This window comes from Mesocricetus auratus, unplaced genomic scaffold, assembly GCF_017639785.1.
Source record: "Mesocricetus auratus isolate SY011 unplaced genomic scaffold, BCM_Maur_2.0 Super-Scaffold_100691, whole genome shotgun sequence".
Lineage (NCBI taxonomy): Eukaryota > Metazoa > Chordata > Mammalia > Rodentia > Cricetidae > Mesocricetus > Mesocricetus auratus.
Genome location: NW_024429267.1, coordinates 55,441,256 through 55,460,199, shown reverse-complemented (window position 1 = coordinate 55,460,199; position 18,944 = coordinate 55,441,256). Strand labels below are relative to the sequence as shown.

Genomic DNA, 18,944 nt, shown 5'->3' with positions numbered 1-18,944 from the left:
CCAGGTAACCTTTGTGTCTTTGCACTCCTGAACCTCCCACCCCAGGGTGCCAATTTGAGATTAAGAAGTCTCCTGTCTTTTACTCAGGGCCTTGAATAAATCTATTTCCTTCCTCAATTTTCTCTTTGGTTTTTGGTAGAAAGGTGAAGGTTGAGAACTTCAGACTCTAGTAACCGAAGGAGTCTTCACCGCCTCCCTCTCTTGTGTCTTTTGGTACGAGTCCCTGAGGTTTGCACAGAACGATCCTGTCAAAGGGTCCTGGTTCTACAGCCAGAGGCACCTGGGGTCAGGGTGCATCACACGTGGGTCAGCTTTGAGACCCCTGGGCAAACGCTGGGGGCAGGGCAATGGTGCATATGGCGGCAGAAGCCGTCCAAGAAGACCCATCATCCCCAAGAATGACTGCCATAGAAATACCAGGACATTAAAACACCTGACAGCTGCAGGCTTGAGAATCTTTAAGGCTTCCCTGGTATAGAGGCATTTTGGACCTACACACACCCACAGTCCACCACACCAGGGTGTGTCCTTGTTGTGAATAAATTTCTATTGCTATAAATAGAACTTGTAGCTTGAAAAATAAAAACCTGATTATTTGGTTTATCTCATTGGTGAGGCCCCACCCCAAAACACAAAAGGTTGTCCTTTGGTGTCCAAGAGTGTTGGCACCTGGTCCCCAGCAAACTAACACTTCAAATGTTCAAATATAAAACAGTGGAGTACTTGCATGGAACCTGTGGATGCATTCCCTATCCTTAAACCAAGTCTAATACAATGCAAATGGTCTATACATGTCCAGTAGGGCACAATGGTTTTCTGTTCCCATGTGTTCAGTCTGTGGTTGGTTAAATCCAAGCACTCTTGGTCACAGATGTCCAGTTCTGTAATGCTTCCTGCTAATGTGCCGGGGAAAACCCCAAGCCCCTCTGTATGTATCCATCTGCCCATGTCCTGTATGGTCATCTTGTTTAGAGCACATGACACTCCCTGCTTTGTAGAGGAAGAGATGATCAATTTCAAGCTACTAGCTCACCGTTCACATGTAAGATCTGGCAGGGTTTAGATTCAAGCTCGGGCCTACCTACTCTGTTACCTCCACTCCTCCATCGGGCCACACGGACTGTGGGCTGCAGTTCAATAAAAACCAGAATACCTCTGTACACAGAGCAGCCCCATAGCAGTGAGGTGTATCAGATGGAGTGTGGCAAGCATGGTCGCTTTGTCACGGGTCTACTGCCTCTACTGGTTGCTGCTCCGCCCTTCTTCCTAAGGCCCCACCCACCCACCCTCCACCAGCTGCAGAGGAGGAAGAGGCCCCTTTGCCCCTGTCTGGCCCCTCTATGGTGCTGAAGAATAAGGGACACAGTGCTTACAGCCTTTGGCCGGTTTGTCAGCTCCTACCCAGCCCCTGCTCCATGCTGAACTGGGTAAGGGTCCTGCCACCTCACCACTCAACCCACAGGATTCTTTCTGTTGGGAGCTCTGGCCCAGTCCAATTCACTTTCTGCTCAATCCCTACTCCTTCCTCGAGATTCCTCGAGGACATCCCGTCCCTGTCTCTCTAGAAAGATGCACATAAACTCTGAGAAGTGAGATGAAACCAGTTTGCTGATGCTGAAATCCCAGCCTCTCTACCTTTTAGATTTGAAGCAGCGGAGTTAACCTTCCTGAACCTTGGTTTATTTCATCTGAAAATTGGAAATCCTTCCTACAGCATGTGTATCACACCGACATCACTTAGAGAAAGCAGAAAAAAACCACACGCAGCACCCCATAGCCATTAAGCCTCTCCCTGGGTCCTGCACTGTGTGCAACTGTCCATTAACGGATCATTAAGCCTTTGCATGCGGGACTCTGGTCTTCAGCTCCTTTGGGTAGCATCATCCAAGGCACAGTTTACTTCCAGTGGGACCCGATGGGTGCTAGCCATGACGACTAGAGTGATGTCCCTCCCGATACCCATCTCCTCATTGCCCCATATCGTACTCACATTTCCTTTGCTGAGGTAGACAGTAACCTGCCCTTCATCTCTGACCTCAGAAAACATGGGGGCCCCCACGAGCAGGTCAGAGAGGCCGTCCATGTTCAGGTCAACTGCACACAAGGAGGAGCCGAAGTAAGAGCCCATCTGCAACCGAGTCCAATCACAGCGTGTTCAGAAGCTGTCCTTGCTTTGTCAGCCCATGTCCCCATTCCCTCAGAAGCCGCCTCAGCTGAGCACAGAGAGGCACACCCAACTCCTGTAGACTTTCCAGTCAATGAGAGACCAAAGCTGCTCATCTTAGAGACCCCTTTCCTAGAGCCCTGCCAGGGGCAGGTAAAGGGGCAGTCCCCCAACAGTGAGACACTGTGTTTATGTATGTGCTCCACGTACCAGACACCAGGGGCAGGTAAAGGGGCAGTCCCCCTACAGTGAGACACTGTGTTTATGTATATGCTCCATGTACCAGACATTTGACAAGGCATAGTAAGTATTATAACACAGGCAGGTAGGAAAATATGCCACAGGGCACATATCCCCTCCAGCCTTACACAGGGTAAGACATGGGTCATGCATGAGCCGGCATGACAGAAGAACACATAATCCATGCGCTATCCTTTTTGATACATGAGGAAGTGGGGCTGGATCTTCTTGAATCAGAGTGCAATCGGTACCTATTACTTTATTATTCTCTCTGTCTCTCCCTCTCTCTCGTGTGTGTGTGTGTGGTGTATGTGTATGTGTGTGTATGTGTGTGTATGTGTGTGTCTGTGTGTATGTGTGTGTATGTGTGTATGTGTGTATGTGTGTGTATGTATGTGTGTGTATGTGTGTGTATGTGTGTATATATGTGTGTATGTGTGTGTGTATGTGTGTATGTGTGTGTGTGTGGTGTGCATGCTCATGTGTGCGCCTGTTCATGTGAGTGCAGTACACATGTGTGTACGTGTACACAGGTATGCAGGTACATGTGCACATCTCCGCCTCCCCCGTGCTGAGGTTACAAGAGCACGCCACCACCACTCTCGGCTTCTCCGAGTGCACTCCAAGGATGGAAGGGTCGCACTTAGGTCCTCATATAACAAGACTCTGCAGCCAAGCCTCCTGCCCAGTATCTGTTATATTATATCCACCATCTCAAATCCAAAGGCCAAAGATCCGGGCTTTAGCCTGGACGGAACAAGTGAAATAAAAGCTGGCAGCGCAAGCGTGCTCACAGGCGACGTCTGGGTTCTCTGTGGCTAAGTCGTGAAAGTGAGTGGTGGAGACTGCAGCGTCCCGGAGCCCACGGGCACGACCCCACCCAGCTGTGGCTAACAGCACCAGGAGAGCTGGGCCCCAGCACGTCAGCTTTTCCTTTTCCAAAAGACTACTAAACTTTGACTTCCGGTACCTATTTCAAATGCTGGCAACAGGTTCATTATTTTTTTAAGGCTGGTTGCTGTGGGATTATTGGTTCAGGGCTGTAATCCCAGATATTTGGGGCTGAGGTACCCCAAGTTCAAGGCCAGCCTGGCAAACTTAGCAAGACACTCCCTCTAAAGTAAAAGCAGGGGCTGAGAGATGGCTCAGTGGTCCTGAGTTCTGCTTCCTGCACCCACACCGAGCAGCTCCAGCTCCAGGGACATGTGACATCACTGGCTCACAAGGGCACTTCACTCATGGGCACAACAAGCCCACACACATACACATGGTTTAAAGTTATAGACCTTTAAGTAAATGTTACAAAAGAGCTACGGATACACAGCTCAGCAGTAAGAGGGCTTTGCCTAGACAATGAGAGGTCCTAGGCTAATATCCAGTTCTGTGATAAATAAGAAAATATCGTGCTTGCCCTAAGCATGCATGCTGCGTCTGCCCTAGAGGGCTGCAGGTCTGAAGCTGATTTCAAACGGAAGGGCCCGGAATTTTCACTTGCTTATGAGACCTGTTGGTAACTGACCCCGGGGAGATACAGAGAGGCGTGAGAACTCCACACTACTTCCTGCAGTAAATACTAGCCCTGGAGGCCTGGGGAACATTGTTTAGAAACCTTGCAAGACCAGAAGAGCAGAGACAACAGCTGTTCTCTTGGGCTGAGCCCTAGGGGGGTGATCGGCTTAACCCCAGCAGGCTATTTAGTTTGGTATCTTCATGGGTGCTGAATCAAAAATCCTTCAGTTGTTTTTAAATGCAGACATTTCACCCACTGAGGTGAGTCAATGACATTTTGGCATGTCAAGGACATGCTTTGGACCAGGAGCTACAATCCTTGGCAGCTTGGAGTGTGTTTGGATTCATATCCGAACCACAAACAGCAGTGACCTTGAGCTTACTGTTGTAAGGTGTCAACTCAATAAAGAGCAGACCACTTTTCTATTTTCTCTTTTTCAGTTGTGGTGCTGTTGTTGGTTTCCTTTCTTCGGGAAAGGGAGCCAGGATACCAGACAGTTTGAACGGGAGTAGAGCCAAAGCAAAGCAGAAGTAAATGGGTGACTTTCTAGTTGGAACCTTCTGTTGTCTACGGAGCCCTGAACAAAAAGGGCCACGCTGGAGACCTTTGGAAGCCCAGGAGGTCACATCCTCTCTCTATAAGATAATGGAGAAGTCAGAGAGCTGAGGATATCTTCTAGCAATAAGCAGATGTCTGCAGAAGGGAAAGGCCCGTGTCAAGGTCGGATGGATGACGGTGAGCGCAAGGGTAGCTGGGGTTGCTGAGAGGGGACGGTGAAGGCCACGGCAGGGGTGTAGATGATTTAGGAGTAACTACGGGGCAGGGTGATGGCTTTGCGGAGAGGAGCCCTAAAGGAATGGTGGGGTCCCAGGCGATGACTCAGACCGTAAAGTACAGACTGTGCAAGCATGAGGACCCAAGCCTGAGCATCTACAACCCTGGTGCTGAGGAAGCAGAGACGGGTGGATCCCTGGAGCTCACAGCCCAGCCAGCCAACCGAGGGCCTCTCTCAGAAATAAGGTAGAGTGGCTGAGGTAGACACCAGACATCGGCCCCTGGCCTCCATACGCACACGTAAGCATGCAGTACATCTGCATGCACGTACATGTGTATATCCACATGATGGCACGCACGCGCGCGCACGCACACACACACACACACACACACACCACATACGGAAGGAAAGGAGAGAGGCTGGGAGAATGGGGAAGGAGGGGGGATTAGGAAGATGACTGTGGAGCTGGAGTAAAGCACTGTGGCCCTGCAGTCTCTGCATGGAAGAATCCAGCTCACCCTATCGCAATGAGGCCATTCAAACAGATATGAGTCTGTCCTAGAGCTCAATGCACTGATTCCTCAGCAACTCAGATGAGTGTTCTCAACGGCTGCATGATCTCCCTTCACAGCATCCACTCCCAAATCGTCCCTGAACCCGACTCACTTCAACACAATTGGTCATGGAAGCCCCTCTCCAGACCTAGGGGCTTTGGGCAGAGAAGAGAAGCTACAGGCAGACTGATGATAGAAGGACAGGCAGACTGACTGATGATAGAAGGACAGACAGACTGACTGATGATAGAAGGACAGACAGACTGACTGATGATAGACAGACAGCAGGGGGAGCAGGGTCCAGCTCTACAAGCACTGTGAAAGAATGCTCACACTTTCACGTGTAGGCACATTATCCACAATGGACACAACCACCCATTTACCACATGGTAGTCACCCCTACTTGTTTGGGGGGGCTCTCTCTGTTTTATACATCACAAATAGTATGTAGCTCTTTCTTTCCTAACTTTAGAGTTGCTTAGAAAACTCGTTTTGCAAATTTTTCACTGATGCTTTCTGATGCTAATATTTTGGGGTTTGGGAAATGTTAAAATAACACATGGCCATACACTTCCGAGAGCTAGAGGCAGAGCCAAGTTTGTGGGTGCATTTTTTTCCACGTAAAGGTTATGATCATTATATACTGAGTGTACATATTAAGGTTGTTAAAATTGCAACCATAGGGGGAAAAATAACAACTATGTGTAAGTGGGATTCTTGGAATTCTGAACACCGTTCACTCACTGTTGGGGCAACATGGAATGTTTCTAGGCTGGTGTGTAGCAAGAACAACCCACAGCAGGAATGCAGCGGGAACCAGGGATGCCGGCCAGGAAGGAACAATCCCTGTTCCCCCCTTGTCTCGGAGAAACTGCGGGCAAAGCCTCCTGGCAGCTCCCTCCCACACTCCACGCATCCTAAGCTTTGTTCCAGAGCCCACTGAGTCCTCCAACAGCCCCCAGGATCCCCCAGTCCTCCTGGCCTGCTGAGCCACCAAGCTCAGCCACACCTTCCTACTGATCTAAGCCACAAAAACACAGGCAGGAGAGGGAAGCCCAGGAAAAGGATGTGAGTGAGTCACCGGACCATTCTACTGGAAACTTTCAGGAAACAGGGAGGGAGGTGAGCGTGGTAGGGTGTGATGTAGCCCTTCTCCAAGACAGCCTCCAGAAATGGCTTTGTGGCTGTTTCTCAACCTTCTAAGAACATTGAGGTACAAAGTTATTACCTGAAATAAATACACACACACACACACACCTACCTCCCCTACCTCGTGGTGTTTTAAGGAATTTTATAATTTTGTGCTAGTCTGCATCCATGGATAGACACCCTGTGGTACACACAGCCTATCGGATGTGGGTTGAACATCCCTGTACATGAACTAAGGTGGGTTTCATTTGAATTTTCTTTACATGATAGTGGCCCTCCTGGCAACAATAGTCAGGGGACAAGGGCATGGGCAGAGGAGGCAGCATCAGGGGATGAGACGGGGACAATGGTCAGTACCTGATCCTTCTGGACTGGATTTGTGCGTGCATGGGAAGCTAGAGGAAGACAAAGGGAAGGGAGGGGGAAGGCAGAGAGACAGCGCCCGTCGCTTGGGAGACAGCGCCCATGGCATGGGCACCAGCACCTGGACCATGACGCCCTTTTAAGCAAGCCTGTAGCTCAGCCCTGTACACACTCATCTGCTACATGTCTCCTCGGGTGCGCGTGTGCCCTCAGGTTACACACACCCTCAAAGGGAACTGACTCCCTGTTGAGCCACATCAAGAACTCACCTTTCTTCCTGAAGCCTGGAAAATCTTTACAAGGGTCCCTGATCTCCGGTCAGCTCTGAATATATAAACCTGTGGGAGGAAAACAACACAAACCCGGGTCAGGACGGAAGCACTGACTACAGGCTGTCCTCACTGTGTGCCCATGGCCTTTCAGGTGTGTGTACACTGGCTGGTGACAACAAAGGAGTCAACGGAGCTCCCAGCAACTCCGCAGCAGAGAAAGTGTCAGTCCGGGGTGGCGTGGAAAGGAGTTCCAGGGCTCCCTGAGCTGCCCCGTAGAAACCATGCACAATAGGGCCCTTTCTCTTTAACCCCTTCAGTCTTGAGAGCTAGAGCTTTAATCAAGTCACCATCTAAGACAAGGTGGTGGAGGTGAGCACTGGGGAGAAACTCTCCAACGTGATCCCACACTGTAGTTAGAATTATGGAGTCTGTGTGGATAATCATCATCATAATCATCTGTGGGGTTTTTTTGTTTTTTTGTTTGGTTTGGTTTGGTTTGGTTTTTCAAGACAGGGTTTCTCTGTATTGTTTTGGAGCCTGTCCTGGAACTAGCTCTTGTAGACCAGGCTGGTCTCGAACTCACAGAGATCCGCCTGCCTCTGCCTCCCAAGTGCTGGGATTAAAGGCGTGCGCCACCAACGCCCAGCTGTTTTTGTTTTGTTTTGTTTTTAAGAGATTTAATGATTTTATTTTACATATATCAGTGTTTTACCAACATGCATGTATGTGCACCATATGTGTGCCTGGTGTCCACAGAGGTCAGAAGAGGGCATTTAACCCCCCCGGATCTGGAGTTACAGACAGCTGTGAGCCACCATGTGGGTGCTGGGAACCTAATTCTGGTCTTCTGCAAGAGCAACAAGTGCTGTTGACCGCTAAACTGTCTCTCTAGCCCCTCATCATTCCATCTTCACAAAGTATTTCAGTGCCCCCTCTCTCTCTCCTTGTGTGTGTGTGAGTGTGTGTGAGTATGTGTGAGTGTGTGAGTGTGTATTGTGTGAGTGTAAGTGTGTGAGTGTGTATGTGTGTGAGTGTAAGTGTGTGAGTGTGTATGTGTGTGAGTGTAAGTGTGTGAGTGTGCGTGTATGTGTGAGTGTGTATTTATGTGAGTGTGTATGTGTGTGAGTGTATTGTGTGAGTGAGTGTGTGTGTGTGTGTGTGTGTGTGGTGTGAAGAGACCAGAAGAGGGCATCAGATCTCCTGCAGCTAGAATTACAGGTGGCTGTGAGCTTCTGGATGTGGGTGCTGGGAACTAAAAGTCCTCTACAAAGGCAGCAAGCACTCTAAATCACCGAGCCATCTCTAGTAACATATTATGCAAAGATGAGCTCATGAGAACCAGAGTAGAGGACCCTTTCCTAGGCTAAGGAACAACCACGTTGGTGTGAATGCTCTGGTGTTCTCACACCAGGAGTGAAAGCACCCATTCGTAAAAGTTACAATGGAGAAGTCTGGGGGCCCTGCTTCCTCCCTAGACAGCAAAATCGTCACTGGGTTTTTTCTTCCACTATGAAGAGGAATTCATGTGACTCAGAAAGAGTCAGCTCTTGACATGAGTATCAGAGTTCAACTCTGCCTGAGCCCTGAGTTACTTGGTTTCATTTTCTAAGGACCTCTCTCCACCGCATCACACTCCTGAAGCCCGAGCAGCGACTGCTGCCTGCTGCCCAAGATGATCCGGAGACAAGGCCTCATGAGCGGGTCTCATCAAGCCCCGTCAGCTGATGGCTTCTGAGCTGACTTCTCTGCTGATGGTGCTCATTAACCAGGCTGTGGGGTCCAGAACTCAGGGTTCCACTTCTCTGAAGCACAGGAGATACACTGGTCTACCCTTGGGACTATGGGCCCAGCATTTACAGCACGGTTCAGCTTTTCCCAACACTGTGGTTTGAATGAATAGGGTCCCCTGCCGGGTCACGTGTTTGAACACCTGGTTCCCAGCTGGTGTCAGTGTTTGGGAGGGCTGGGAGGAGGGGCCTTTTGGAAGGTGAGTGGGGGCAGGCCTTGAGGTTAATTTTCTGTTTTTGGGGTGTAGATACTTCCTTTCTGCCGCCATGCCTTCTGCATTGTGACAGCATCTCTCTCCTCAGACTCCAAGCCATAATAAATTCTCCTCTCTCTAAATGGCTTCTTGACAGTGATGAGGAGAAATGAGTACAGCCAGTAAGATAAATGTGGATCTCCTGAGCGAGGGTGCCTGAACCATGATGCTACCTACCGCCACAGTTCCCCTTCGCTGACCCTGAGAGGCCATGATTCCCAGAACGTCTAAGAGTGCCCTGTGCTTTGGGGTATCCCCTACCTTCTTGGCAACTATGACAGAGAAAGTCAAATCTACATGTTCCCAGGCTAGCCCTAGTTACACTAGTCTTGAAAACAAAGTGGGGTTTTTTGTTTGTTTTCGTTTTTTCTGAAACATCGGGGAACATGAAAATCAGGCATTATGAACCTCTCAAGACATCGCAGATGAGATCTGATTCCATCAGGTCAGAGTCGTTTGGGAAGGCGGAGGTGTTTGAGTTTGAACAGCACTAGATGCTCTTCCTCTGGAGGGTACCAGGATGTCAAGGGTAGTCTTTAAAATCTCACCCAAAGTCAGCTGCAAACACTCTAAACTTTCAAGGTGATCGCTCCCAATGTGACCAGAAGGAGACAGTCAGAGAGAGGGGAGGGCTCCCCATCAGCCCCCACTTACTCGTCAGCCTACTGGGAGAGTGTTCAAGACCAGGCAAACTGGAAAGGCCTCTACAGGGCAGGATGCTCCCTCCTCTGCGTGGTACTACACCACGCCTCGGGCTTCTCTCCCCCTCACCTTTCCGATGCCTTCATCCTGTGGGGCGCCTCCTACCACGTCGGTGATGGACGGATGAGAGAAGTGGCCGGCAGTCACTGCATAGCCTGAACGGGATGGGTAGAAATCGAAGACACGCTTGAGAAAGAAGGTCAGATAAGGAAAACATACGCAGCTGAAGAAAACATTTCCTAGGTAGGTATTTTACTCAGGCAGTATGCTATTGTTGGGACATACGCCCTTCTGGAAGACAAGTGACAGCTGTCAATCTTTTCATATTAAATAGCTTGTCTCATGAAAATGCATGCTCACATGGACACTGTGAGGGCAGTAGGGTGCTAAGTACTCTGTGTGTGTCTTACTTTGGGGAAATACAATTCTAATGACACAGTCCACACACAAAAGTGTACAACTTCATGAATGAGAACACACATCCTTATAGTGCAACCCCATCCAGGTCAGGAAAATGAACAAAGGACTAGGGGTTGATTTCAATGGCAGAGTGCTTGCTTGGTGTATATAAGGCCCTGGGTTCAATTCCTAATACTGCAAAAGATTTCAATATTCTTCTTTTGCATACAGACAATACATGGTTAGCTAACCATGCTCAAGATTATCAAGCAAGATTCTAAGACCATCTGCATGAGTTTGGAGTATCCGTGGTTAGAAACTATGTAATAATAATCTTTTTAAGAGAAGTGAAAGGTACTGGTGGTGGATGGGTGCATGGATGGGTGAGCAGATGGGCATTCGAAGAGTCTGGGTTTGAAAGGAACCCCGAAGCAATGGGGAAAGGGCCACCTGAGTTTGATTTAAATGTCTCCTGCCTTCTGCATGCCTAGCTGGCAGGCTGAAATCACACCTTGGCCAGCAGAAAGAGTGTATGTCACTGTCCATCACTCACCCAAGCCTTCCCATGGCCTTCAAACCCTGATGCTGTGATGATTGCATGCTGACTTGTGACACGTGTCAACTGTCATCTCTTGAGCATGGCCATCCCATTTTCCCCATGGTGGATGTCTCTCAGCCTGAAGGCTCCTGTTACCAAGACGGCCACAAGTGATACCCACCCTCGACTACTCCACGCAAATCCCTGAAGCAGATAAGGGCCTCTAGTTTGGTCACAGAAGAGAAACCACAGGTCCTGTAGTTCTCAGGACCTGTCCTCAAACCTAAAGCTACCAAGTAGCTGTGATTTTCTGAGCCTTCCCTTAAATCCCTGACTCAGTGCTGAGTCCCTTCTAGTCACTAAATATACAACGCCCTGAGAATGTGGGGCAGAACCCCCACCTCACGGTGGTTGCAGCTTAGTAGGGGGCTCAGTACCAGAGGCAAGTGATGTCTCCACAGCACACACCCTGGGGCTGGGGGCTTCACCATTTAGACCCTGCATCGGAAACCACCGGTTTACAATGGACTCGCTGCCTTTAAGCTATGTGACGTTGACAAGTTACATAATGTCTGCGCAGTTCCTCACCTATGAACTGTAGCCGGTGGTGATAATGGCTGCCTTGTGAGGTGGTGCGGAAACACCTCATAGTGTGGAGAGTGCTGCGGGCCTGTGCCAGTCGGCAAAACAGTCAGTCTGGGAATGGCAAACACACACGCATGCATGCATGCGCACGCGCACACACACACACACACACGCACGCACGCACGCACACGCACACACACACAGACACGCACACATGCACGCACACACGCACTCACGCTCCTTACATCTGCCTAGCAAGGTGTTTCCAGGGAGCTCTTTATCTAAAAAGGGGGTCAGGAGTTTCCCTTGGCTTACTTTATATACAGCAGGCATGAAAGACATTATTTTGTCATTGTTAACCTTTCCAAGTTTAGTTTAATTTTTGGTCCACGTAAGGTCTGGGCTGAACAGAAAAGAACTGTTACTGTTGCACAAGCAAAGGCGGCCATCTCACCAGTGCTTCTTTGTTTGTTCTCACGAGTGCTTCTTTGTTTGTTCTCACGAGTGCTTCTTTGTTTGTTCTCACCAGTGCTTCTTTGTTTGTTCTCACCAGTGCTTCTTTGTTTGTTCTCACCAGTGCTTCTTTGTTTGTTCTTCGTTTTTCAAGACAAGGTCTTGCTAAGCTGCCCAAACTGACCTCAAATTTGGGATCCTCCTGCCTCAGCCTCCAGAGCACTAGGATTACAGGCACGGGCTATCGTGCCCAGCTTATCTTTATTCTTAAATAAGATGGTCTCCTCTCAGCTCCTTCTCTCCTTCTCTCTCTCTCCCTCCTGCTCTCTCCCTTCCTCCTTCTCTTCCTTCCTTCCTTCCCTCCCTCCTTCCTTCCTTCCTTTCTTCCTTCCTTCCTTCCTTCTGTCTTCATTTCCCTCCCCCCCGCCTTTTTGTGAAACAGCATCTCACCATGTAGTCTAGAACAGCCTCAAATGTCCTCCATTACAAAGACTCCCTGCTGAAGCTGTGGCCTCCAGAGTAGCAAGAACTATGGATACACCCTGCTGTATCCAGCCCAGGATCATTTTTGCCTGGTAGCTGCTTAATTAAATTATGCCTATATTCTTTCTAGCCAATTAAAAGAACTGAAAAAAATAAGAGAAATTTCCAGAGTTCTTGAGGAAAGCTCAGCGTCATGTTGCTCGACCTGGTGAAAATTCTGATTCTTACTGTTCGTACTGGTGACCATGAAGCAGATATACCATTCAAAATTGTCTCCAGGGAAAGCCAGGTTCAACCACATTCATTTTGTATCTGGCCGTCTGACTGTGATTGGCTGCTAAAGGTTGGTCCCCTGGAGGTTCCCCGATCAGAGTTTAACAAAACCATCCGGTTTTGATATGGTTTCTTCTTTTGACCTCTCTACCGCCCATGTATGCAACTAGATGTCAGGAAACTCTAATTGGGGTGTAATTAATTAGATTGGTGGTACAAAAGCCATCTGCTTCTGTTAATAAAGCAATAACGCATGAGCTTGTGGTGATGGTCATCACACACAGTCCTCCCTGTCTCCTTACAGACTCGCCGGCTACTCACCTAGGTAGGTATACCGCCTGTTCATAATCACATCGTCGTTCAGCTTAAAGTATGTGTTGTCAGTCAGATTCAGCACCTTGACCGTCCCAGCCCAATAAAATGAGCCTGGGGCACCCATGACCACCAGTTCCTAGGGGGGGAAATATCCAAAAGGAGACACAGAAGGTTAGGTGACACATTGCAAGTCACAGTCATGACAAAGGACAGTTGAGAATTGAATTTACGATGCCTCTCTATGGCAATGCCCTGGTCCTGGGCATTGGTACCAGGCAATGGTACCAGGTCCTGGGCAATCTAGAGTCTACCATGTAGCTAGGATTTTCAGGCCTAAAGATGAGATTACTAAACAAGGCGGGAGAATGAGGGACAGACTAAGCCCCTGTTTTGGCCACCAACAAGGCTGCATAACCACACACACACACACGCACGCACGCACGCACGCACGCATGCACGCGCACACACACACACACACACACACACACCAGCTTCACCCTAAGATAAAACATGGATGGTGAACAATTGGTACTGTTCTAAGTCATGTGACTCCAGGGAACACAGCGACACCAAACCTGGCATGGTGGTGTGCTCCTACAATCCCAGCAGCTGGGAGATGGAGGCTGGAGGATCAGGAGTTCAGGACCAGCCTTGACTATATAGTGAGTCAAAGCTAACCTCAGTTGGTTGGATGTTGTCTCAATAAACATATTAGCCAGATAAATGGTTCTGCTGGTAAAGGGGGTTTTGCAAAAGCCAGACCACCCAAGTTCCATCCCCAAAACCCAAGGTGGAAAGAGCACTGATTCCTGAAAGTTGTCCTCTGACTACCAGACATGTACTATGGCAGGCATACCTGCACACACACACACACACACACACAGAGAGAGGCACGCTCACACATGTACATACACATCCATCAACTGTGTGCATAAACATGCATAATGATAAATAAATAAAATTTTAAATAAGAAAAGAAAGTCCTAGGGGTGGGAGAGCACAAAGAAGAATGATGGGGGGAAAACAACAAAAGCAATTTCATTCAGGAAAAAAAAATGAAATCTAATTCTTTTGTAGGTCAGTATTTTAAAAAAATACAACATGCACACACAGTGCACATACGCATGCAGACAAGCACTCAAGTAAGTCTTTAAAAAAGAAAATCGCTATGTGAAATAAAATAAAACTATAGGCATTGAGGGACAGTCTCGGGGTACACTTGAGCTTTTATTGAGATTATAAATTTTTGAATGACATATCCGTATTAGGGACACAGAGCAGGCGGCTGGCTCTCTGTGTGTTTATGGTCCCTTCCTCCGTTGGGCCATGGCACTATGGGACGCCTTCTTGTCTTCTCTTCTCTCCACGCCCTCCTTTCTTCCTTTATGAGACAGACCACTTCCACAGTCACCAGGAGTGTGCAATGCACACTCACCCACCCATCCACTCTCTCCTCACACTGGTGTGAGAACAGCGCTAGGTCTCAAGGAGTGTTTGAAAGACAGACCATGAGTTCATTAGAGGAGAGAGATTCTTTCCTCTAAAAAGGAATTTGTAATGAAGGCCCCAGCACAAGGGGCACTGAAGAGTGATGCCCCGGACCAGTTCTGTGCACAGTGCAAAATTCTCTTTGCCCGCAACTTTTTCTGGGCCAAGGCTCTGAGCAACATCAGGAGATAGCAAAGGCCCTGCAGGGCCTGGGTGAGGGATGCGCTGTTTGCCTGTGGTTTGGATTCATCAAGAAGAAAAACCAAGTAGATAGTTAATATCTCCTGCTTACCTCTCAAGTGTCACAGAGTGTACAAACACAGTCATCTCGTCCCTTAAAAGCCATCTTTTAATGGCTGGAGACCTAGCTGGTTTGTAAAGTGCTGACCACAGAAGTATGAGGACCTGAGTTCCATCCCCAACGCCCACATAAAAACCCAGGCATGGCGGGGAGGATGAGACGGCAGATGCCTGGGGTTCACTGGTCACTTAATCGGCAAACTCCAGGTTCATTGAGAGATCCTGACCACCACACGGTCTATCCCATCTCGTCCACGCTAGCACGCTCAGCCAAAGCTGCGGCCCCCTCCTGGCTGTACTCACGGGAGACACACTGCCTTTCCGGAAGACCTCGTGTTTGGCTTTTCCCACTCATTGTGAGTAGTGGCTGGGTCCTTTTTGGTGCTATTCACAAATGTCAGAAAAAAATGTGATCAACTCTAAGCTCTTTGCCAGTCGAGGAACAGCCAGTGCCAATGTTGCACACAGGCACACACAAGTAAAAGATACGGCTGACTAAATCCAATCCCTCAGTCGGCAGCGTGGGCCTTTCCCCCAGACGCCGCTAAGGTGCGAGGTCACCTGGACGAACCTGAAAGAGGCTGTCATCCGCTTTTGTCCGCCTGCCACCAGGCAGCACGGCATCCATCTGAGCGGAGAAACGTCACCTAACATTTCCACAGAGGGCTGGACCTTCCTTGCCTCGTCTAGAAGCTTGGATGATGCCCTCTCTGATACTCTAGTCTACAAAAATGGCTAACATTGTCCTTTATCCTCAAGGACACAGGGCATCTATAACTGGGAGAGGATTGACGACCTCAGGGTCATTGACCCACAGGTCAAGCAGACATCTCGGGTGGGAACAGTCTGGCCCAACATGGCCATGTCCTGCAAGCTACAACTCACAGCAGGGGCAGAGTGCAGAGGTCAGCAGGAGTGCAGGGGCAGGGGATGGGGCCTGCCTGACCCTTTCAAGTGTATTTCCTGTTCAGTTGCAGACAAGAGGGAGACAGGGAGTTCAAAGACCTGCCGTTTACAGGGGCCCAAAGCCTGGGAACCAAAGCTGAGGCTGAGGCAAGCCAGGAGACAACCGCTGGAGTTGGAAAACGATGTGGCAGAAAGAAGGACCTCTCCTCCAGAGCCCTCCTGCCTCTCCTGGGCTCTGGACACTCTGTCCCTACTTACCTGAAGAGCTAGGGGGCAAATGGCAAGGCGCCGAGGTTATCTCGGGCTCTGAGTCCCATTCTGTCCTCCTGCTGGTCACCCTTAGCTTACACTGCTGCCTGGTCTCTCCTACATGGCCCTGCCCTTCCTGCCCTTTGCCCTCCTGTCCGGCTCCTAATGCTTCACTCTCCCCAGCTAACCAGATGATGGGGCCAAAAAGATAGACCTCCCCCTACCTCCCCCTACGTCCCCCACCTCCCCCCAGGACTCCTTGTCCCCCAGTTCCCTGTCAAAGGTTCAAGGAATTCTCATTTCTGCCATGAATCTACTTTCTCTTCTATCCTCAGGGGAAAATATCTCCACATGGCCCCATGCCGAGTCACTCAAGCCCTAACTCTGCCTGTGGGCAGCGCGTGCCCGAGAGTATTCTAAAAGCAGCCCTCTGAGTAGCCCACGACCTCTTCCTCGTGACTGAAAACACAATACACCAAAGTTCAATCGCTGAATGCCTTCGGATGCGCTGTGTGTAGCAAGCCGTAGTGCGCAGAGCCTGGAATGGCGCTCCAGTACAATGTCACAGTGAGACCGTGACACGCCCCGGCAGCAACCAGGCTGTGTTTGCAGGAGGAGGTTGAGAAGAGGATGAGGACAGAGAGGCTGTGGACAGCATGGAGCTTAGTTTTCCCCACAAGGGGATGGGGAGACACTGGGCGTCTGGGCAAAGGGAACCATGGTGCCTTGGCTGTCTGTAGACGGAGGTTCCGAGGCACTGCTGATGGGAGGCCAGGCTGGGAGATGATGACAAGGGCTCTTCAGCAGGGATGGAGGAGCAGAGAGAAAGCCTGTCTGTAGACTGGCGGGATGGTAGAGAGGGAGGCAGGAGGGGGACTCATTTTAACTTCAGCAGCTACAACAAACGGTGGTGCCAATCCCAGGACCCAGCACGGAACTCGGTGTAGACCAAAGTCCATCCTTTTGACATCCCTACAGAACTCTGTGTAGACCAGACAAAGTCCATCCTTTTGACATCCCTACAGAACTCTGTGTAGACCAGACAAAGTCCATCCTTTTGACATCCCTACAGAACTTGGTATCCGTGCCTGCAAATGTGATAAGTGAATTTGCGAAAGTAAATTTTACATTTTAAATGTATCTGTATCTTGTGCTGGGCCAAAGCCATGGAGATCCTGGGCCACACCGTTTGAACATCACTGGGACAGGGGTCAGGAAAAGGGGCTGGTGTGAATGGGCGTGGCCAGCCAAAGGCGGGGCTGGAGGCAAAGTACCTGGTGTTTACTAGTTTGAGAGTGCAGCTCTCAAACTATCTTTTCTTTGTTGCCTCTGGACTAGCTGCTGTATTATAAACTGTTTTCTCTTTGACTGTAGAGAGGTCTCTGAGAACAGGACAATTCCACTCCTGACTCTGAGCTGTTCTTTATAAAGAAAACCCTGAGCCACCTCAGTGTTGCACATGCTCGTCCAGGAGGGAAAGGCATGGAGTCCTGAGAGTCAGACTTTGGGCAGTGTGGAGTCAGGGCCTCTGTCTTCCATTGTAACAGGAGGCCACAGGGTCAGAATGTCAGGATTCGCTTTGCAAAATCCCTCAGGCTACTGGGCAGAGAACATATGGTACCACTCAAGAAAGGACCCAGGCTGGAGTGAAAAAAAAAACTACACAAGACCGACAGCTGCATGCCACTGAGAATTCATTAAAAACTGATCTGTAGGCTTTAACGTGGTTAAATGGAAGAATTTATATTATGTATATTTGAGCGTGACTTAAAAGGGAGAGGCAGAACTTAAGAGTGTTTGCTGGTCTTCCATAGACCTGAGTTCAGTTCCCAGCACCCATGTCTGACAGCTCACAACCCACTGTGACTCCAGCTCCAGGGAATCTGATGCCCCCTTCTGGCCTCTGTGGACACTGCACTAACATGCACATACACTCACGCATACACACATAATTTATAACAATCTTGTTTTTTAAAAAATTAAGGATCATGGGAGACAATTTGGGGGTCAGTGAGCCAGCAAGTGGTGCTGGTGGCTTTTCCAGAAGCATTGTGACCACCACCAGGTAAAGTGCTGTCACGAAAGAACAGTCATGTGACGTGGTACGCGTATTAGGGGCTAAACGGGATTTAGATGAACTTGGAGTGGATAGGCACTTTTGGTCTTTGACCTGACAAGTGCATAGTTGGTACTGCTGCTGGCAAACCCAAGAGTGGGATGGCACGGGGCTGGCTGTCACAAGACTATGGAAACTTACAGATGAGCACTAAATAAGAGAAGATCCCTGGGGCTGCAATGGCTCGGCACACAAAGACACTTGGCCCAAAGCTTGACAACCCGAGTCTGACCCTGTAACACACATGGTGGAAGGAGAGAACCAACTCCTGGAAGTTTTCCTCTGACCTCCACACGTGAGCCATGGGACGTTCACCCATACACATAGGCACACAGACAGAAATAAAGAAACGTATTTTTAATAGAGTAAGCAGCTCCTAAAAATGTCCTAGCAGTCAAAAATAACTCTGTTCCTGCCACTTGGGCACAGTCCAGAGTAGAAGCCTTCAGAACCCCAGGAATGGAAAGGCTGGTGTGTGTAAAACTGAGTCTCTCCTCTAAGGAGACAGAAGTGACCTGAGGTCGGCACCCAGGTGACTGACGTATCTTCAAATTGCTGTCAGCTCCTTCCACACATCTCAGAACCAAGCCAACTCTGTGGACGTCTCCCCATGAGCCAGCCCAGCCCCCCACACCCGCGTGACCCCGGCTCAGCTGGTGCCCTTCGACAGGGTTCAAGTCCCCTGGGAGAAACACCAGCGTCTACTCACTCGGGGCTCAGCTGCCCGGGACACCAGAAATCCCATCTCCAGGGGGCCACCCGACCACAAAACGGAAAGGGACAAACACCAAGAAGGGAAGAGAAATAAATGCCACGTGGCTGACACCCACCTCAGTGAAGAAGCCTGCCATCCCGGCCTGGCAGGAGCCATGTTCCTCCCCGTACTTCTTCTTATACTCTGGAGGAAGGAGGAGAAAAGCAGACCACAGCCATGTCAGTGTGTGCCGGGCATGTGCGGATCTGACCACTTTCCTCACGCCTCTGTGGCCTGGGCCCAGGGATGCCGTCCAGGTGGAGGGAGGCACAGGAAGAAAGTCTTAGGGATCCACCAGACCCCAGAATTCCAGGC

At 49.6% G+C, this 18,944-nt stretch overlaps 1 protein-coding gene across 2 annotated transcripts in view; it reads right to left on the bottom strand.

Annotated features, from left to right (window-relative positions):
* Itga9 (integrin subunit alpha 9) overlaps positions 1-18,944 on the bottom strand; it is a 296,388-nt gene that overhangs the window by 235,194 nt on the left and 42,250 nt on the right. For both annotated transcript variants that reach the window (XM_040739731.1, XM_040739730.1), the window contains exons 5-9: positions 18,706-18,773; positions 12,823-12,952; positions 9,840-9,925; positions 7,025-7,093; positions 1,991-2,128 (exon numbers count right to left, since the gene is read on the bottom strand). In XM_040739731.1, coding sequence (XP_040595665.1) covers positions 1,991-2,128; positions 7,025-7,093; positions 9,840-9,925; positions 12,823-12,952; positions 18,706-18,773 — 491 coding nt within the window. The remainder of the gene's footprint in view (positions 1-1,990; positions 2,129-7,024; positions 7,094-9,839; positions 9,926-12,822; positions 12,953-18,705; positions 18,774-18,944) is intronic.